This window comes from Triticum urartu, chromosome 3A, assembly GCF_056163025.1.
Source record: "Triticum urartu cultivar PI428250 chromosome 3A, HENAU_Tu73, whole genome shotgun sequence".
Lineage (NCBI taxonomy): Eukaryota > Viridiplantae > Streptophyta > Magnoliopsida > Poales > Poaceae > Triticum > Triticum urartu.
Genome location: NC_141875.1, coordinates 25,404,393 through 25,426,265, shown reverse-complemented (window position 1 = coordinate 25,426,265; position 21,873 = coordinate 25,404,393). Strand labels below are relative to the sequence as shown.

General features: G+C 44.7%; 2 protein-coding genes and 1 pseudogene across 2 annotated transcripts; 1 reads left to right on the top strand and 2 right to left on the bottom strand.

The window, feature by feature from the left end:
- Positions 1-8,629: 8,629 nt before the first annotated feature.
- Positions 8,630-10,698, bottom strand: LOC147978068 (uncharacterized). The gene is made up of 2 exons (XM_087514632.1): positions 10,690-10,698; positions 8,630-9,919 (listed from the first exon to the last, which is right to left on the bottom strand). The coding sequence occupies exons 1-2, from the start codon at positions 10,696-10,698 to the stop codon at positions 8,630-8,632; spliced, it is 1,299 nt and encodes a 432-aa protein (XP_087370758.1).
- A 1,489-nt stretch (positions 10,699-12,187) lies between these two features.
- On the top strand, positions 12,188-14,187 carry LOC147978067 (protein FAR1-RELATED SEQUENCE 5-like; annotated as a pseudogene).
- A 4,831-nt stretch (positions 14,188-19,018) lies between these two features.
- Positions 19,019-20,079, bottom strand: LOC147978066 (uncharacterized). Its single transcript, XM_087514631.1, has 3 exons — positions 19,801-20,079; positions 19,630-19,710; positions 19,019-19,543 (listed from the first exon to the last, which is right to left on the bottom strand). Exons 1-3 carry the CDS (start codon positions 20,077-20,079, stop codon positions 19,019-19,021), a joined length of 885 nt encoding a protein of 294 aa, XP_087370757.1.
- Positions 20,080-21,873: the final 1,794 nt, after the last annotated feature.

The window sequence follows — 21,873 nt, the reverse complement described above, 5'->3', positions numbered from 1 at the left end:
GCTGACCCCTCGGGTGGAGCATATAAGTCACACTCCTGGCCTATTCATGAGCTTACTAGAGATCACCCCAACCTCATAGACTGTGACCAGCAGTCGGGCTCATATAGGTGTGTTCCTCCAAAGATCGCTCTGTAGGATAGCATCTTGCTTTTATAAGCTTTGGAACACATTGAGACCGTAGTCATCCTACCATACAGTATCGAGAGTATTGCATCTCTAACGGAGTGGTTAGTATAGTTACTCTCCTCAGTTCACCACTGGCTTGTTTTCCCAGGTCCTAGTTCACGGGATCTCCGATCACATAGGTTGGGTTACCACCATGGCAACTCATGTGGGTCTCATACCCATCTCCCTCGATGCATTATCTATCACAACACGTGATAGCCCTTTTGTAAAGGGATCTGCCAGATTCTTAGCCGTATGGACATAGTCCAACGCTATCACTCCGGAGTTTCTTAATTTTCTGACAGCTTTTAATCTCATTCTTATGTGTTTGGTGGACTTCATGTTGTCCTTTGAACTCTTCACCTTGGTGATGACAGTCTGATTGTCACAGTTCATAAGGATAGCCGGAACCGGTTTATCAACCAATGGCAAGTCCATCAAAAGATCTCGAAGCCATCTCGCTTCAACACCAGATGTGTCTAATGCCGTTAATTCTGCTTCCATTGCCGATCTCGTTAAGATCGTTTGCTTGCAAGACTTCCAGGAAACAGCGCCACCTCCAAGAGTAAACATATACCCAGTTGTGGCCTTCATCTCATCAGCATCAGAGATCCAATTCGCATCACTATACCCTTCAAGTACCGACGGGTATCCGGTATAGTGAAGTCCACAGTTCATAGTACCTTTCAGATAGCGCATAACTCTCTCAACAGCATGCCAATGTACATCACCCAGTTTGGAAATAAACCGGCTCAGTTTGCTCACAGCAAACGCGATGTCAGGCCTCGTTGCGCTCGCTAGGTACATCAGTGAACCAATGATTTGGGAGTATCTCAATTGATCTTTAGCCATGCCTTTGGACTTTCGAATTAATACGCTAGGATCATATGGTGTTTGAGATGGTGTGCAGTCCGAATATCCAAAACGACTCAACACCTTCTCAACGTAATGGGATTGCAGGAGTGTGATCCCACCCTCATTATCTCTCAGTAGCTTGATGTTCAAGATAACATCAGCCACACCAAGGTCTTTCATCTCAAAGTTCTGAGATACAAACGATTTGACCTCCTCAATGACTTTGAGGTTTGTTCCGAATATCAGTATGTCATCAACATACAAGCACAGTATAACTCCTTCGCCCCCACCATGGCGATAGTATACACATTTGTCAGCCTCATTAACAACGAAACCAACAGATGTCAGAGTTGTATTAAACTTATCATGCCATTGCTTAGGTGCTTATTCCAGGCCATATAAAGATTTTATCAACCTACACACCTTTCTTTCCTGACCATCTATCACAAAGCCATCAGGCTGTTGCATGTAGATTTCCTCCTTTAGCTCTCCATTTAGAAAAGCCGTCTTAACATCCATTTGATGGACGAGAAGACCATGTGAGGCCGCCAACGAGAGTAATACTCGAATGGTGGTCAGTCTAGCCACAGGTGAATAAGTATCAAAGAAATCTTCCTCTTCTTGCTGGTCATAGCCCTTGGCCACAAGCCTAGCCTTGTACTTTTCAATCGTACCATCGGGCCTAAGCTTCTTTTTGAACACCCACTTACATCCCAGTGGTTTGCAACCATAGGGACGGTCAGTGATCTCCCATGTCCCGTTAGCCATGATGGAATCCATCTCGCTACGGACCGCATCCTTCCAGTAGTCAGCTTCTGGAGAGGCATACGCTTCTGAAATAGAAGTGGGAGTATCATCCATGAGGTACACGAAGAAATCATCACCAAAGGTCTTTGCAGTCCTTTGTCTCTTGCCCCTACCAAGGGTTTCCTCGTCATCCTCCTCAGGATTTTCATCATGTGTTTGTTCATAATATTCCATAGGGATGGCAGGTTCAGGAGTCTCCTCAGATTCCTGTCTAGAAGTGCTTTGCATATCTCTCATAGGAAAAATATCCTCAAAGAATGTAGCATCCTTAGACTCCATAATTGTACCGATCTTCTGGTCAGGTACCTCAGATTTCACTACTAGAAATCTATAGCCAATGCTGTTCTTAGCGTAGCCCAAATTAATGCAGTCCACGGTCTTATGTCCAAGCTTACGCTTTTTGGGGATTGGCACGTTGACTTTCGCCAAACAGCCCCAAGTGCGCAAGTACGAGAGTGTCGTCCTTCTCTTTGCCCATTTCTCATAGGGAGTGATCTCACTATCCTTTGTCGGAACTTTATTCAGGACATGGCATGCCGTCAATATAGCCTCCCCCCACCATGCCTTGGATAAACCCGATGTATCTAACATGGTGTTAACCAAATAAGTTAGAGTATGGTTTTTTCGCTCGGCAACCCCGTTTGATTGGGGTGAATAGGGAGGCGTCCTCTCATGAATAATGCCGTGTTCCGCACAGATGGAATCAAACTCACTCGAGAAGTACTCTCCACCATGATCTGACCGGACTCGTTTAATTTTCTTTTCAAGTTGATTTTCAACTTCTGCCTTATAGATTTTAAAGTAGTGTAGAGCCTCATCTTTAGTATTTAACAGATACACATAGCAATATCTAGTGGAATCATCTATCAATGTCATGAAGTATCTCTTTCCACCTTTAGTCAACACACCATTCATCTCGCAAAGATCAGAATGTATGAGTTCTAATGATGCCAGGTGTCTCTCCTCCGCGGCCTTATGAGGCTTGCGAGGTTGCTTAGCTTGCACACATGAAAGGCACTTAGAACCTTTGGATAAAGTGAAACTCGGGATTAAATCCAACTTGGCTAGCCGCGTCATAACACCAAAACTAATGTGACAAAGACGTGAATGCCAAACTTCAGATTCATTAACATTCGAATGAATATGGTTCACGACTTTATTACAAAAATCTGCGAGGGAAAGACGTAACATCCCTCCGCTCTCATAACCTTTTCCAACAAAGAGTCCATATTTTGTAACAACTAATTTATTAGACTCGAAAACCAACTTAAACCCTTCTCTACATAGAAGGGAGCCACTAACGAGGTTCTTCTTGATGGCGGGGACATGCTGCACGATCCTTCCCGAAGTAAACTTCAGATCGACCGTGCCAACACCATGAACAGAAGCACTCGCGCCATTCCCCATCAATACGGACCCGTGACCTGTGACCTGGTAAGAAGTGAACAATGAAATGTCAGCACACACATGAACACCTGCACCTGTGTCCACCCACCAATCGTTGGGTTGAAACACTGAAAAACAGTAAATAAATTACCGTACCCAGATGCACCATTCTCATTGTTGCCCACAATCATGTTGACAGACTTGGAGTCCTGTCCTGACTTCTTGTACTTGTTTGGGCACTTGTTGGCCCAATGTTCAACCGAACCACAAGTAAAGCAGCCCTCGTCCTTCTTGTTCTTCTTGAAGGTCTTCTTACCCTTCTTCTTAAAGTCGGTATTGTGTTGGACACCATTCTTTCCCTTGGGCTTGTGGGAGTTGAAGTTCTTCTGGTTCACCATGTTGGCAACAGAAGTACCTTCGGCCCCTTTTCCGTGCGAGTCTTTTGCCCTCGAATTCTACTCAACACTCAGATGGCCAATGACATCCTCCACAGAGAATTCACGCCTCTGATGTTTCAGAGTGGTGGCAAAGTTCCTCCAGGAATTAGGGAGCATAGCGATTATGCAGCCCGCGACAAACTTGCCCGGTAACTCGCACTTGAGAAGCTCAAGTTCCTTAACAATGCATATTATCTCATGAGCCTGCTCCAATACAGGACGGTTTTCAACCATCCTGTAATCATGGAACTGCTCTATAATATACATCTCGCTCCCTGCATCAGCGGCCCCAAATTTAGATTCGAGCGCCTCCCACAAGTCCTTGGTGACACGCACATGTAAATATGCGTCGACCAGTTTATCTCCGATCACGCTAAGAACCGCTCCGAGAAACACAACGGTAGCCTCCTTGAACACCTTCTCCTGTTCAGGAGCAATCGTTCCCGTGGAGACACCGGTGACCCAGAACACGTTCATAGCCGTGAGCCATAACGTGGTCTTAGTCTGCCAACGCTTGAAGTATGTACCGGTAAACATATCCGGTTTCAGTGCAGCGGCAAAGCCACTTGCCGAGAAATTCCTACACATAATAGGTTTTTGGATTGTTGAGTAAATAGGCAATTTCTCGATTAAATTAATCCATGAGTAAATCACTAGCATGGCATTGACTAAGTTGATGGCGTACTGACTCTGATCTAAACATGCACGTACTAAGCAAACAGTAGACAAATCTACACATACTGCTAGTACTGCTAATATGAAAATAATCAGGAGCGGGATAAACGAGTTATACCCTCCAGTAGGCCACGCAGAGGTCGCGGCTTTGGTGGCAGCAGCGGCATCCTCGGCGGCCTTCTTGTCGGCTTCAGCTTTCTCGGCGGCGGCACGGTCGGCGTCGGTGGACATGGTGATGATGAAGGCGACGCGGACGTAGAGGAAGTAGACGATCGGAAGCGAGCAGTCGCGTAATCGCTGCCCAAAAACCTATTCGCCCCTCACCCCGTACAGGAACCAGAAGGGCGTGGTTTCCGAGACCTGCTCTCCCGTCGACCGTGTACGCGGCGGACGGGATGGAGTCACCGGCGGCAGGAGGCTAGGGTTAGGAGACACCGCATACTTATAGGCGCAGCCGCGTGGAGAGACGTGGGCTCGACCCACGTCCGAGTCCGTGACAGCCCACGATCCGACGTCTCAGATTGTGGCCCAGCTGTCAGAAAACTCTCCGTTAGTGACTGGCAAAAATAAGCGCGTAGGTGTGAGCTCGGCTCGGCTCAATCCCGCAACCCGCGGCGCGTCATGACGAGGCGTGGCTTGGCGAGGCGGGCGGCGGAGGAGGAGTGTGCGAGGGCCTCTTCTCTTCTCAAGCTCCAATAGCATGTAGAAGAGAAACCCTTATAAACCACTCCAACTCTCCTTCCACTTCCGGGGTGGGACTAAACTTCCCACCACACCTAGTGCCATATAACCCACATGGGCCCTTAGAGATTTTTCAGAAATTGCAATATGGGCCTAGAGCCCATCTCAGATTTCAGCAATCCCCCACCAGATCTCGAGGGCCCATTGTGTCCTCTGTTCCAATTGCTGTTTCGATATACCAGTGTTTCAGTAAAGACCTGTTAAGGTTGAACTTCACCTAGAATAAGTGGCTACACTCCTTCACAACTGAACAATGGACTATGCCTTGAATTGTCAGTTTGGCGTAAAGAAGTTTCACTACATGTCTTACTAGTACTAGGCTGCCGAAGGCTGACCCCTCGGGTGGAGCATATAAGTCACACTCCTGGCCTATTCATGAGCTTACTAGAGATCACCCCAACCTCATAGACTGTGACCAGCAGTCGGGCTCATATAGGTGTGTTCCTCCAAAGATCGGTCTGTAGGATAGCATCTTGCTTTTATAAGCTTTGGAACACATTGAGACCGTAGTCATCCTACCATACAGTATCGAGAGTATTGCATCTCCAACGGAGTGGGTTAGTATAGTTACTCTCCTCAGTTCACCACTGGCTTGTTTTCCCAGGTCCTAGTTCACGGGATCTCCGATCACATAGGTTGGGTTACCACCATGGCAACTCATGTGGGTCTCATACCCATCTCCCTCGATGCATTATCTATCACAACACGTGATAGCCCTTTTGTAAAGGGATCTGCCAGATTCTTAGCCGTATGGACATAGTCCAACGCTATCACTCCGGAGTTTCTTAATTTTCTGACAGCTTTTAATCTCATTCTTATGTGTTTGGTGGACTTCATGTTGTCCTTTGAACTCTTCACCTTGGTGATGACAGTCTGATTGTCACAGTTCATAAGGATAGCCGGAACCGGTTTATCAACCAATGGCAAGTCCATCAAAAGATCTCGAAGCCATCTCGCTTCAACACCAGATGTGTCTAATGCCGTTAATTCTGCTTCCATTGTCGATCTCGTTAAGATCGTTTGCTTGCAAGACTTCCAGGAAACAATGCCACCTCCAAGAGTAAACATATACCCAGTTGTGGCCTTCATCTCATCAGCATCAGAGATCCAATTGGCATCACTATACCCTTCAAGTACCGACGGGTATCCGGTATAGTGAAGTCCATAGTTCATAGTACCTTTTAGATAGCGCATAACTCTCTCAACAGCATGCCAATGTACATCACCCGGTTTGGAAATAAACCGGCTCAGTTTGCTCACAGCAAACGCGATGTCAGGCCTCGTTGCGCTCGCTAGGTACATCAGTGAACCAATGATTTGAGAGTATCTCAATTGATCTTTAGCCATGCCTTTGGACTTTCGAATTAATACGCTAGGATCATATGGTGTTTGAGATGGTGTGCAGTCCGAATATCCAAAACGACTCAACACCTTCTCAACGTAATGGGATTGCAGGAGTGTGATTCCACCCTCATTATCTCTCAGTAGCTTGATGTTCAAGATAACATCAGCCACACCAAGGTCTTTCATCTCAAAGTTCTGAGATAGAAACGATTTGACCTCCTCAATGACTTTGAGGTTTGTTCCGAATATCAGTATGTCATCAACATACAAGCACAGTATAACTCCTTCGCCCCCACCATGGCGATAGTATACACATTTGTCAGCCTCATTAACAACAAAACCAACAGATGTCAGAGTTGTATTAAACTTATCATGCCATTTCTTAGGTGCTTGTTTCAGGCCATATAAAGATTTTATCAACCTACACACCTTTCTTTCCTGACCATCTATCACAAAGCCATCAGGCTGTTGCATGTAGATTTCCTCCTTTAGCTCTCCATTTAGAAAAGCCGTCTTAACATCCATCTGATGGACGAGAAGACCATGTGAGGCCGCCAACGAGAGTAATACTCGAAAGGTGGTTAGTCTAGCCACAGGTGAATAAGTATCAAAGAAATCTTCCTCTTCTTGCTGGTCATAGCCCTTGGCCACAAGCCTAGCCTTGTACTTTTCAATCGTACCATCGGGCCTAAGCTTCTTTTTGAACACCCACTTACATCCCAGTGGTTTGCAACCATAGGGACGGTCAGTGATCTCCCATGTCCCGTTAGCCATGATGGAATCCATCTCGCTACGGACCGCATCCTTCCAGTAGTCAGCTTCTGGAGAGGCATACGCTTCTGAAATAGAAGTGGGAGTATCATCCACGAGGTACACGAAGAAATCATCACCAAAGGTCTTTGCAGTCCTTTGTCTCTTGCCCCTACCAAGGGTTTCCTCGTCATCCTCCTCAGGATTTTCATCATGTGTTTGTTCATAATATTCCATAGGGATGGCAGGTTCAGGAGTCTCCTCAGATTCCTGTCTAGAAGTGCTTTGCATATCTCTCATAGGAAAAATATCCTCAAAGAATGTAGCATCCTTAGACTCCATAATTGTACCGATCTTCTGGTCAGGTACCTCAGATTTCACTACTAGAAATCTATAGCCAATGCTGTTCTTAGCGTAGCCCAAATTAATGCAGTCCACGGTCTTATGTCCAAGCTTACGCTTTTTGGGGATCGGCACGTTGACTTTCGCCAAACAGCCCCAAGTGCGCAAGTACGAGAGTGTCGTCCTTCTCTTTGCCCATTTCTCATAGGGAGTGATCTCACTATCCTTTGTCGGAACTTTATTCAGGACATGACATGCCGTCAATATAGCCTCCCCCCACCATGCCTTGGATAAACCCGATGTATCTAACATGGTGTTAACCAAATCAGTTAGAGTACGGTTTTTCCGCTCGGCAACCCCGTTTGACTGGGGTGAATAGGGAGGCGTCCTCTCATGAATAATGTCGTGTTCCGCACAGATGGAATCAAACTCACTCGAGAAGTACTCTCCACCATGATCTGACCGGACTCGTTTAATTTTCTTTTCAAGTTGATTTTCAACTTCTGCCTTATAGATTTTAAAGTAGTGTAGAGCCTCATCTTTAGTATTTAACAGATACACATAGCAATATCTAGTGGAATCATCTATCAATGTCATGAAGTATCTCTTTCCACCTTTAGTCAACACACCATTCATCTCGCAAAGATCAGAATGTATGAGTTCTAATGATGCCAGGTGTCTCTCCTCCGCGGCCTTATGAGGCTTGCGAGGTTGCTTAGCTTGCACACATGAAAGGCACTTAGAACCTTTGGATAAAGTGAAACTCGGGATTAAATTCAACTTGGCTAGCCGCGTCATAACACCAAAACTAATGTGACAAAGACGTGAATGCCAAACTTCAGATTCATTAACATTCGAATGAATATGGTTCACGACTTTATTACAAAAATCTGCGAGGGAAAGACGGAACATCCCTCCGCTCTCATAACCTTTTCCAACAAAGAGTCCATATTTTGTAACAACTAATTTATTAGACTCGAAAACCAACTTAAACCCTTCTCTACATAGAAGGGAGCCACTAACGAGGTTCTTCTTGATGGCGGGGACATGCTGCACGATCCTTCCCGAAGTAAACTTCAGATCGACCGTGCCAACACCATGAACAGAAGCACTCGCGCCATTCCCCATCAATACGGACCCGTGACCTGTGACCTGGTAAGAAGTGAACAATGAAATGTCAGCACACACATGAACACCTGCACCTGTGTCCACCCACCAATCGTTGGGTTGAAACACTGAAAAACAGTAAATAAATTACCGTACCCAGATGCACCATTCTCATTGTTGCCCACAATCATGTTGACAGACTTGGAGTCCTGTCCTGACTTCTTGTACTTGTTTGGGCACTTGTTGGCCCAATGTTCAACCGAACCACAAGTAAAGCAGCCCTCGTCCTTCTTGTTCTTCTTGAAGGTCTTCTTACCCTTCTTCTTAAAGTCGGTATTGTGTTGGACACCATTCTTTCCCTTGGGCTTGTGGGAGTTGAAGTTCTTCTGGTTCACCATGTTGGCAACAGAAGTACCTTCGGCCCCTTTTCCGTGCGAGTCTTTTGCCCTCGAATTCTGCTCAACACTCAGATGGCCAATGACATCCTCCACAGAGAATTCACGCCTCTGATGTTTCAGAGTGGTGGCAAAGTTCCTCCAGGAATTAGGGAGCTTAGCGATTATGCAGCCCGCGACAAACTTGCCCGGTAACTCGCACTTGAGAAGCTCAAGTTCCTTAACAATGCATATTATCTCATGAGCCTGCTCCAATACAGTACGGTTTTCAACCATCTTGTAATCGTGGAACTGCTCTATAATATACATCTCGCTCCCTGCATCGGCGGCCCCGAATTTAGATTCGAGCGCCTCCCACAAGTCCTTGGCGACACGCACATGTAAATATGCGTCGACCAGTTTATCTCCGATCACGCTAAGAACCGCTCCGATAAACACAACGGTAGCCTCCTTGAACGCCTTCTCCTGTTCAGGAGCAATCGTTTCCGTGGAGACACCGGTGACCCAGAACACGTTCATAGCCGTGAGCCATAACGTGGTCTTAGTCTGCCAACGCTTGAAGTATGTACCGGTAAACTTATCCGATTTCAGTGCAGCGGCAAAGCCACTTGCCGAGAAATTCCTACACATAATAGGTTTTTGGATTGTGGAGTAAATAGGCAATTTCTCGATTAAATTAATCCATGAGTAAATCACTAGCATGGCATTGACTAAGTTGATGACGTACTGACTCTGATCTAAACATGCACGTACTAAACAAACAGTAGACAAATCTACACATACTGCTAGTACTGCTAATATAAAAATAATCAGGAGCGGGATAAACGAGTTATACCCTCCAGTAGGCCACGCAGAGGCCGCGGCTTTGGTGGCAGCAGCGGCGTCCTCGGCGGCCTTCTTGTCGGCTTCAGCTTTCTCGGCGGCGGCACGGTCGGCGTCGGTGGACATGGTGATGATGAAGGCGACGCGGACGTAGAGGAAGTAGACGATCGGAAGCGAGCAGTCGCGTAATCGCTGCCCAAAAACCTATTCGCCCCTCACCCCATACAGGAACCAGAAGGGCGTGGTTTCGGAGACCTGCTCTCCCGTCGACCGTGTACGCGGCGGACGGGATGGAGTCACCGGCGGCAGCAGCAGCGAAGGAACGACGGTGGGTGTGCGCGTGAGCAGATGTGATCTGTTCGTGGCGGCTAGGGTTAGGAGACACCGCATACTTATAGGCGCTGCCGCGTGGAGAGACGTGGGCTCGACCAACGTCCGAGTCCGTGACAGCCCACGATCCGAATTTCTCAGATCGTGGCCCAGCTGTCAGAAAACTCTCCGTTAGTGACTGGCAAAAATAAGCGCGTAGGTGTGAGCTCGGCTCGGCTCAATCCCGCTACCCGCGGCGCGTCATGACGAGGCGTGGCGTGGCGAGGCGGGCGGTGGACGAGGAGTGCGCGAGGGCCTCTTCTCTTCTCAAGCTCCAATAACATGTAGAAGAGAAACCCTTATAAACCACTCCAACTCTCCTTCCACTTCCGGGGTGGGACTAAACTTCCCACCACACCTAGTGCCATATAACCCACATGGGCCCTTAGAGATTTTTCAGAAATTGCAATATGGGCCTAGAGCCCATCTCAGATTTCAGCAGTGCCGCAGCCCAAGAAGTCACCATGCAATCTCTAGCCTTCGCCCCTGCTTACCCTCTCCATGACGGCTGTTAGGCTGGCCATAGTGGTGGTATGTTAGTTAGTAGAGGTGGTCTTCGGTACAACCCCCCCTAAAACGTATAAAGGGTAGGGGCGGTTATTTTCACACGCCGTATAATAATACCCGCCCGCCGTAGTCACGCCCGCGTCGCCGTACAGCGCTGTCGCGTACGGCCACCCGTACGCGCCCCCTTCCGCATGCACGGGCGCCCGTAGGCGCCCACGTCCCGCATGCACGCCCGCCCGCGTACGCTGCGTACGCCCGAGTGATTAAAAAAACGATCGGCGAACCCTATCTTCAAGACGCCTCACCCGCCTCCTCTCGCGCTGCCGCCGCCGCCATCTTTGGCAGTACCTGGCCGACGAAAAAAAACGTACGCGTTGTGCGCTACGCCGACAACTGCCTCGGTCGGGCAGACGCCTCCGCCGCCGGCAGCTCGTATCCGGCGACAACCGCCTCATGTCTGACGAAGGCAACGAGGTACGCGAGGCGCTGGCATAGTAATTTAAGAACGGATTTTAATTGAGAAGATGTTACGTGATGTTTGAATGGATATTTGATTATATATGAACGTGTATAGATTGAGGCTGAAATAGGATATGACGGTGATGATGGCGGTAGCGAGGACGGATCTTTGTCATTGGATGAAGACGAACATGACGGCGAAAATTATATGAGTTTGGATGAGTCTTACAGTGGCAATGTAAGTGGTATGCATGTGCTCAACCATATTAAATACAAGCATCCGCGATGACAATAACATGTTCGACTATGAACAGATAGGAGGGGATGATGACAATGAGGATATGGATGTAGATGATTCATATGCTGAAAGCGGAAGCCATGTAGGTTTAGAATTATGTAGGTTATTTTAAAGTGAAATTAAGTACGCATCAAGTCTTACATATCATATTTACAATTTGCGCAGATGGAAGTGGAAGGGTACTATCAGTGGAATTTTTTCGATGATGCCAATGACGAAAACGATATCGATGCATCTTATAATGACAGCCCGAGCAAAGTAAGTAGTGGAAAGTGAATACATATGATAGTCCTTATACAACTACTTACTGACATATACCGTTGTTTGTATTTTTTTTCAGGAAGAGGATGGTGACCCGTGCGAAAACGATGATGATGCCGATGGTGATGAGTGCAATTTTGATACTGGGTACGATGAATACCAGCAAGAATCACTGGACAGGCATTGGACGGTGATGTCCATGACGTTCAGGACAGACGAGGAGGCATATGATTTCTATAACGACTATGCGAAAAAGCGAGGCTTCAGCATTAGGAGGGGCAACTTGAAATATAGTAAGGGTATCGACGCACGTAGGCAGTTGAGGAGGTTTCTCTGTTCAAGGTCTGGGAAACGACAGGCCAAGTTTTGTACCATGGAAGGGAAGAAGCGCAGGCTGAGAGCGGAGACTCGGTGCTATTGCGAGGCCCATCTAACCGTGAAGGTTGACAGAGAGCGTTCCATTTGGTATGTCAGCAGTTTCAGCGATGATCATAGTCACACTCTTGCTAGACCAGATGAAGTTATATATCTTCGATCTCATAATCAGATAAAGGAATACCAGAAGCTCGAGATCTTAGCAATGGCAGGTGCTGGGCTCAAAAAACATTGGATTTATTACAACTTCGTTAGTAGGTATGGATCATATGCACTGGCTGGTTTCGGGAGGAGGAAGCTTTATAACATGTGTTATAGGGAGAAAATGGAGTTGCTAGCAAAGGGTGATGCGGACACTGCAATTGGTATCATGATGACAAGAAAGACAAGGGATCCAGACTTTTTCTTTGAGCACACTGTTGACGCAGAAGGAAAGCTGAAGAACATGTTCTGGTGTGATTCTCAGTCACGTCGGGATTACCTTGACTTTGGTGATGTAATCGTTTTCGACAGCACTTACAAGATGAATAGGTACGGAATGCCATTCATACCTTTTGTTGGTCTAAACAATCATCGTTGCACCACTGTGTTCGGTTGTGCAGTTGTGTCATATGAGACGGAGGATACATACGTTTGGGTGTTGCATACCTTCTTAAGAGCTCATTGTCAGAAGAAGCCGAGGTCTGTAATTACTGACGGAGACGCAACCATGATAAGGGCCGTCAGGAAGGTCCTTACTGACGTGTGGCATCGACTTTGTTCGTGGCATATTGAGAAAAACATGCAGAAACACCTCCACCACAAGTCCCTTAAGGAGTTCAGGTCTCTTATTTATTATGCCACTACACATGATGAGTTTGAGGCGAGATGGGCAGCTTTTAGAGCTAAATGGGAGTCGGAGAAAACTGAAACATGGTTGTGTAGGATGTACCGGAAGAAAAGGCTTTGGGCTGCGTCATATCTCACCGGTGGGTTCTTCCTTGGTATGCGGTGTAACCAGAGGAGCGAGAGTCTGAACTCTTGCCTTCATATGCATCTTGACTCTAGCATGAAAATTGTTGATATGGTTGTGCATTATGAGAACTGCATTGTTCGGCTCCATGGGAACGAGTCACACGACGACTGCCTGTCCACACAGACACTCCCTGTAGCAGTACTCGACGACTTCAAATGCATTGAAAAAGCCGCTGCCCGTGACTTCACTGCGGTGAACTTTTACCTCTTGCAGAAAGAAATGAAGAAGGCAACGGATCTTGAGATCATAGATAGACTGAGTGGAGCCGTCAGTAGGAGATTCATAGTGGCATGGAAAAATAACAGGCAACTTAGATTCAAAGTGGACTATACACCTAGTAATTCAGAAGAAACTGTGAAGTGCAGTTGTGATAGTATGAAATGTAAAGGTCTTCCATGTAAGCATGTTCTTTATGTTTTAGCCAGGTTGAACGTGCAGGACTTACCTAGGTGCTTAGTGATGCGAAGATTCAGCAAGAATGCTAGAGGTGGACTGCCCGTGAAATGCACTAGCGATCTCTTCGCATGGGGATGGCCAGGTACTGAGGAGAGAACTAAGTACAGTGAGTTGACTATTTTGTCTGCGGAGGCAAATCATGCGGCATGTCATAAACCATTTCTATTTGATAAACTGAAGGCTGCTCTGGAGGATGTGATAGCAAATAAGGATGTTAAGGAGGAAGATTATGTGAGACAACATACAGTTGCACATGATGATGCTTTTGTGCCGAATCAAAATCATGTTTTTGTTGGTGATCTAGAAAAAATCAATACGAAAGGAGCACCGAAAGGACAGAATAACAAAGGCCGTGGTAAGGAACCTGGCGTGACTACAAACAGTAGACCCAAAGGTTTTGATGAGAAACCTGTACGACTATGTGGTTTATGCAGAGGAAAAGGTCATTTCAAAAACAATTGTCCTCAGAATCCAAAGTATGTGCACACCATTTCATTAACGTTCTTTTCTTGTTTAGTTAATACTTTACAAAATTTTGACGTATATTACAACCTTTCTATGCAGGAACATGGCATGATGATCACAGCAAAGAAATGTTTGAATAAAAGGAACAACTTCTAATTATAGTTGACGATTTATTTGGTTGTATTAAAGAATAGTATTTACATATTTGTTTCGTTACATTGATACGGGAGACTTGTAATCGGTGTTTACTTATGTCATATTTGTTGGCACTATACTCGTTGTTCTTAATATGATATGCGACATACAAATTTTACGTTATAATATGATATGCGTTATACAAATTTAACATGATATGTATTATATATATTTTTTCTACAAATATATGATTTTGTGTATAAATCATGCATGTTGAGCGATCAGAGGCGCTGCGCAGCCGCCGGTTGCTTTAATTTTAAAAAAATAACGTTAACGGCGATCCCGAGGCACTGCACAGCCGCCAGTAGGCGCCGCCGGGGCGATCCCGAGGCTGACGCCGCCCTCGGGCGCAGAGGGGCGCACGCGGGACGATGTAGAATCAGCCTCGGTGCCAGCAACGGCCAACCCTGGGGCAACGCGCGGCGCGTGCCCGCTGGCAGATGACGCGGCCCACGTGCGCCATGTAGCGGCAAACGTGCGGCGCGGGCGGCGCTCGCCTCTGAGATATCGTCATCATATATCATCAGAGTATTTTAAAACCCCAAATCGTATTTTTGGGAGAACTCATTGAACATAAATTATAAATTAAATAGTAAAATAAGAAATGATAAAATGTAATTTTAATAAATTTGCCAGGTAATATAAACTTGACATGCTAAAAATATTTGAAACTCACATAAAAAAATAAAGCATCCACACACAATTCTCAGTCATGAACAAATAATATTTCGACAATTATGTAGAATTGTCGTATGATATTTTTATTTTTGTTTCCTCTTCGCAAGTCGAATTACTTTGTTCTTCACTTCTGTAAGCTTATTTTCGGGGGACATATTAATTCCAGCTATCATTCTTTCTCTCGAACTACCAATAGATTCCTGAAAAGTAATAAAAATAATATTATTTTCATCACTTATATATGATATAATGTATTAATTTTTCATACTTAAAATGTACCCACCTGATAAATAGGAGTAATAAATTTTTCTCCGTCCCAGTATTGAAAACAGCGAATGACGAACAGTCCACATGAGTTCCTGTGTTAAAAAACATAAGTGCAGTTTTTAAAGCACGTTAAGTAACATAGCACTTGACCAATTAATGTATTTCGAAAGCACATGCTACATGTAACTCACCCACCTTCTTGTTGAGGCATGTTGTAGGGGACTATAGGCCATGCGGACACATCCGGGAACGACATAATAGCACTGTCATTTGCATTTTGAATATCTCCTGCAAGTTGCTCTCTCTGACAAAAAAATATGAACACGTTGACTACATACGGTAAATAAATTATATGGTTAATTGTACACACATGAATATGAAACTTACAAAATTTTCAATGAATTTCCTGGTAGCTTCAGAGATATTTACTTCCCCCTCAAAGAATCAAGAATTTGGTACTCTTTCTTTCTAGTGTGCAAAACACATGTAATCCAATGGTTTTTATCCTTATTTAAAGCAAAATAAGCCTATTGCATAACTTAAATATTGTTAGTAAGCTCGGCTTTCACATAAGATAGTAATCAAAATGCAATTCTGCAATACAAACGGTACCTTCGGTTTTGCAAAATATTCTGTCATGCATCTGTTGAGAGGTTCATTTGCATGTGTTAAACCTTCTGGATCGTCTACCGACTTCCCTCGTCTTACTGACTTTGACCGAGTGTTCAATAACCAGTGAGATCTATATGTGGGTACAATATACCTGTCTTTGACGATACTTGAATCCGATATGTACGTCGCATAAGCGTCAATTACCTGAAATAAATGAGTAAATTTAAGATGGATGCAATATAATTAATGCATGACATAAGCATGACAATAAAAATACATACATCACCGGATATCCATGCATGGTTAAGTATCTGGCAAACTCGGTCCGCAGAAAGTCCTTCATCTTTACCGTTGTTGAATATTTCATGGTTCTTATGTTTTGATGAGTGCTCGTACGCTTTCACGTACTGCACAGCGGCACACACCATATCATCCACAGAATGATCAAATTGAGGGGTTGTTTCATTAAACAGTTCTACAACACAAGTCAATAAAGTTAAAGTACAAATTTATACTACATAATTTCCAAAAATATATTCATAGCATGTTTAACTTATTCGTTTTCGTGGAACGTTTCGCACATTTTCTCGGAGTCTTTTTAACATAAGGAGATTTCGTGTACTTTGACGCACACCGCTTTCGCTTCGCTGGAATCACCACATTCTTCTCTTCTACCTCGCTATTACCATCTGACAAGGCCTCTGACACTTCTTGCTCATTTTGAGGGACTTGCCATCTTGTAGCTTCTATTTCATCGGTTTTTAGAGATGATGCTTCTTTTTTTCTGACTGCTCCGGGACATCTATATGATCCTCCTTCTCATCTTTAAAGCTACTCAAGTGACCAGTGTTGAATTTGAACGAATCCCCTTCTTCAGAATCCAAATCATAATGCCCACTGTCATTTCGGCCATTAGGTGTGTGTTTGTCATCATACTGAAATTCTTTTTGAGGATACTTGTTTTCATACCTGGACTCACTATTCTGTCCATACAGATTTTTTTTCCTCCGCTGTCATTGTGCCCGGTTTGTACCGTACACCTGTTTTATTCATTTTCTCTAACACTCTCTGCAAAAGTAAGCTCAGTCACATGTTATATCTTTTTATTAATTTATCAAGTTTAATAAAGTGCATACCAGAGTTGTTACATTTTTACCTGTGCGCATAACTCCGGCATACGAAACAATTCCTTACGAATTTCCTTCATATCATTCATAACCCGATCCATAAAAGGCATTAGATTAGCAGGGACCTCGGACACGTTGTCCACTTTTTTCTTTCCCGTAACGGATGACTTTCGGCTACTATGTTTCTTACTGCTTTCAGCTTGTTCATCTACAAGTTTTTTCATTCTATACTCCTTCGTAATGCAGTCATCAATCTGCAAAGTGAGTATGCAATGACAACATGAGTACATAACATTCTCAATGCATAATCAATGTATAAGTAAATAAGCATTATAATATTACCAATCCATGGCCACGACCATTTTCCAGGTCGTACTTGTCTCGTTTCTCCGCTTTACATTCAGTCCATTTTTTCATTAGGGGAACTTGCAACGACAATGGGTCATTTTTCGGGCCGGTGGTTGGCTGCACCTTCTCCCATTATAAGTACTACAAAACAAAAGACAAAATAAGTTACGAACACATAAATTAAAGAAATATGAAATAGCATTAATTAATAGCATACCTGTAGTAGGGCTAGGTTGCCACATGACCATTGCCTCACACGGCCGTCCTGCTTGAGTTTACCAATCTCCGTCAAACAAGTTCGCAAAGTGAACACGTTAAAATTCAACGTGCTTATCCGCTTCACGTCATGCACCAACGCGTAGTACTCCTTTGGTATGGAGACAGCCAACATGGGTGCAATAATGGTCCCCAGCAAAACAAGAACAGCCATCCGAAGAAATTCATCGTCGGCGGATTTATTCCTCACAATTTTTTGAATCAAGTAATCTATCATTATGTGACCATTTTTTTTGTGAACGTACTGAATAGGAATTTTCTTTATTAACTCTTTTCCTTCCGTCGCAAGAATGCCAAAAACATCCTCACCTTCATTCTTAAACCCAAATATTGAAAACACATCGTCCGGTCTAAGTGAAATAAGGCCTTTACTGCCACTATGTTCTTGTATCATGAATTTTTTGCTATTTGGGTTATAACCTAACAACATACAATGCAGCAAAAAATCTCTCATTTGTACTGACGGAATGATCAACATCTCTTCCAAGCCTGTTTCGTAGAACCTAAATCGCTGAGCGGTGGTAAATTTTTGAGTCAATTACACTGTTGGTGTCACAACTTGTCCTAAATGTTCACTTTGGTGCTACAAGTTGTGAGATACGTCAAAGTGGCGGAAAAATTTGGCTCAATCGTTCGCATACGGTGCTTTTCTCAGTTTCGTATGAATCAAGCGCTGACTAAGCAAGACAGCATGGCGCGGGTCCCATTGGCAGTGACCAGAGGCCGTGGGCTAGTGCGTTTGGCATGAGTTTTCTCAGAAACCCCCTCAGATTTCACGTTTTTGACGAATAAGCCCCCGGGTTGGCTGTACACAAGTGGCCTTTCCTTATAACTGTCAGACAAACAACAAAATATGTTGTTTTAACAGAAGAGAGCTTTCAAAGTTGAACAGAACTTGCACAGTAGCCCACTGGCTACAGACAAAACAGTACCACCTACAGATTCTTGGTTCGAGTCCCAGAACCACCATTCTTTAATTTTATTTCTCATACTATTAAAATTGTTCTAAATAGAATTTGCATAGCAAGGTTTCTCCATAACAATTTCATAGAAATCATAAAGCAGAATAGCATCATATCAAAAACTCCACATTTTTATTTCTCATACTGTTAAAATTGTTATAAATAGAATTTGCACAACAATTTTACAGAAACCATAGAGCAGAATATAGCATCATATCAAAAACTCCACAGGAAGCATTTCTATATGAAATGAAGTAAAATTTCACAGAAATCATAGAGCACAGGATAACATCATATCATCTTCACAATAATCATAGTGCAAAGGATAGCATCATATCATCTTTAGAGAAGTCATACATGAACTAATTTAGAGAGGATAGCATCATATTCATTTGAGCATCCTACCAAAAGATATGTTCAGCTCCTGACATGTTTCAACTTAAGCAAAGGGCTAATTTAGTTCTAACAATTAATCCAAAGAACAAAAGTTCATACATGAACTTGATTGCATTTTTTTCCAGTTCATTCATGAACTAATTTGATATGCAGCTTGCTATATAAGGTCTGGAAATCATCAAGCCACTCCTCTTGTGGTGCATTTTGTGTCACTGGGACCTCCTCGGCTCGCACATATGATCTAGGTTCATCTGGTGGAAACATGATGTTCCACAGCCCAGCTCCTGGTCCTGTCCTACCGCCTGTGTGACCTCTCCCAGTCCCGCTGGCACGACCTCTCCAAGTCCCTCTCCCACTAGTTTTCCCAGTCCCTCTCCCATTTCCTCTCCCAGGTGCTCTGCCTACTCCTGTGAAATTTCCCCTGCCTCTTCCAATTGCTCTCCTCTTTCTCCCTCTTGCATTTTCAGCTGCCTGGTAGCTTGCTTCAGGGACATCTTCAGGAATGTCTTTTGTCACCCCTCTTCTTCTAACCCTGCCTGTTGCCATTGCTGTGGTAACCCTAGGAGGGGGTATGCTATCTCTAGCATTTGCAACAAAAGCTGATTCTGGAAGAGGTCCATCATCCATAACTGGCACAGATGCTCTCCTCTCCTAAGTATGAAACAATGCATCAATTTTCAGATAGAGTTTTGCATGGTGAAATCGGAATATAATGTTCTGTAGAAAAAAATCCTTACCATTTGTTGCATGAGAAACACCATTGACCCTGGTGTTTGAGTAGGATCCAGGTGTGGGTGCACTATATGTGGCATTATGTTCTGAAAAGAGTGCAAACAAAGTGTCAGCGCTACGAGGCAGGGAGTAAAATTTAGAAAACATTACAGTAATTTTAGTTGCTTCCATCTTACTGAAATGATTGAAGGATCGTCATAATACTCTGCATCATCATCATCTCCATCATCTTCTGTAGGCTGAGGTGCATCTCTATTGTTCTCCTCCCACTTGTTGTGCCCTTTCTTATTGTGATCTGCTCTTCCACATAAAGAGCAATGCATGGACACACCATGCTTTGACAGCCTCTTCCCTCCATCTTTCATCTGCTTCTCCTCTGGTTCTTTCTTCCTATTCCTCCTTGGTCTTCCCATGACCTTAGTGTACACAGGTGGATATACGTCAACTCCATACATCTTTCTCCAATGCTCCTTGTCTCTCACTGGCTTTATGTTAAATCCATAAGCTTTTTTGTAAGGGCGCACGGGGGCTTTGGCTATGGCATCAGGAATCAAGAAGGAGAAGATGTCTTAAGCTTTGCTCTAGCCTACAACATGATTGTAGCTAACACCCTCTTTAGAAAGAGAGAATCACATCTGGTGACTTTTAGTAGTGGCCAACACTCTAGCTAGATTGATTTCATCCTCTCGAGAAGAGAAGATAGGCGTGCGTGCCTAGACTGTAAGGTGATACCTGGAGAGAGTGTTGTACCCCAGCATAAGCTGGTGGTTGCTGACTTCCGCTTTCGGATTCGTGTCCAGCGGGATAAGCGTGCCAAAGTCGCTAGAACAAAGTGGTGGAAGCTCAAGGGGGAGGTAGCTCTAGCGTTCAAGGAGAGGGTCATTAAGGAGGGCCCATGGGAGGAAGGAGGAGATGCGAACAATGTGTGGACGAAGATGGCGACTTGCATTCGTAAGGTGGCCTCGGAGGAGCTTGGAGTATCCAGGGGAAGGAGAAGCGAAGATAAGGATACCTGGTGGTGGAATGATGATGTCCAGAAGGCGATTAAAGAGAAGAAAGATTGCTTCAAACGCCTATACCTGGATAGGAGTGCAAACAACATAGAGAAGTACAAGATGGCGAAGAAGGCCGCAAAGCGAGCTGTTGGTGAAGCAAGGGGTCGGGCATATGAGGACCTCTACCAACGGTTAGGCACGAAGGAAGGTGAAAGGGACATCTATAAGATGGCCAAGATCCGAGAGAGGAAGAGGATGGATATTGGCCAAGTCAAATGCATCAAGGACGGAGCAGGCCAACTCTTGGTGAAGGACGAGGAGATTAAGCATAGATGGCGGGAGTACTTCGACAAGTTGTTCAATGGGGAGAATGAGAGTTCTACCATTGAACTGGACGACTCCTTTGATGAGACCAGCATGCGTTTTGTGCGGCGAATCCAGGAGTCTGGGGTCAAGGAGGCTTTAAAAAGGATGAAAGGAGGCAAGGCGATGGGCCCTGATTGTACCCCCATTGAGGTGTGGAAAGGTCTCGGGGACATAGCGATAGTATGGCTAACCAAGCTTTTCAACCTCGTTCTTCGGTCAAACAAGATGCTAGAAGAATGGAGACAGAGTATATTAGTACCAATCTTCAAGAACAAGGGGGATGTTCAGAGTTGTACTAATTACCGTGGAATTAAGCTGATGAGCCATACAATGAAGCTATGGGAGAGAGTCATTGAGCACCGCTTAAGAAGAATGACAAGCGTGACCAAAAATCAGTTTGGTTTCATGCCTGGGAGGTCGACCATGGAAGCCATTTTCTTGGTACGACAACTTATGGAGAGATATAGGGAGCAAAAGAAGGACTTGCATATGGTGTTCATTGACTTGGAGAAGGCCTATGATAAGATACCGCAGAATGTCATGTGGTGGGCCTTGGAGAAACACAAAGTCCCAGCAAAGTACATTACCCTCATCAAGGACATGTACGATAATGTTGTGACAAGTGTTCGAACAAGTGATGTCGACACTGATGACTTCCCGATTAAGATAGGACTGCATCAGGGGTCAGCTTTGAGCCCTTATCTTTTTGCATTGGTGATGGATGAGGTCACAAGGGATATACAAGGAGATATCCCACGGTGTATGCTCTTTGCGGATGATGTGGTGCTAGTTGACAATAGTCGGACGGGGGTAAATAGGAAGTTAGAGATATGGAGACAAACCTTGGAATCGAAAGGGTTTAGGCTTAGTAGAACTAAAACCGAGTAC

Coding starts and splice junctions, on each gene's coding strand:
- LOC147978066 (XM_087514631.1), bottom strand. CDS start 20,079: ATGTATGGAGTTGACGTATATCCACCTGTGTACACTAAGGTCATGGGA. Junction 19,711..19,800: donor ACGATCCTTCAATCATTTCA/GTAAGATGGAAG, acceptor CACTCTTTTCAG/AACATAATGCCACATATAGT. Junction 19,544..19,629: donor TGTTTCTCATGCAACAAATG/GTAAGGATTTTT, acceptor TTTCATACTTAG/GAGAGGAGAGCATCTGTGCC.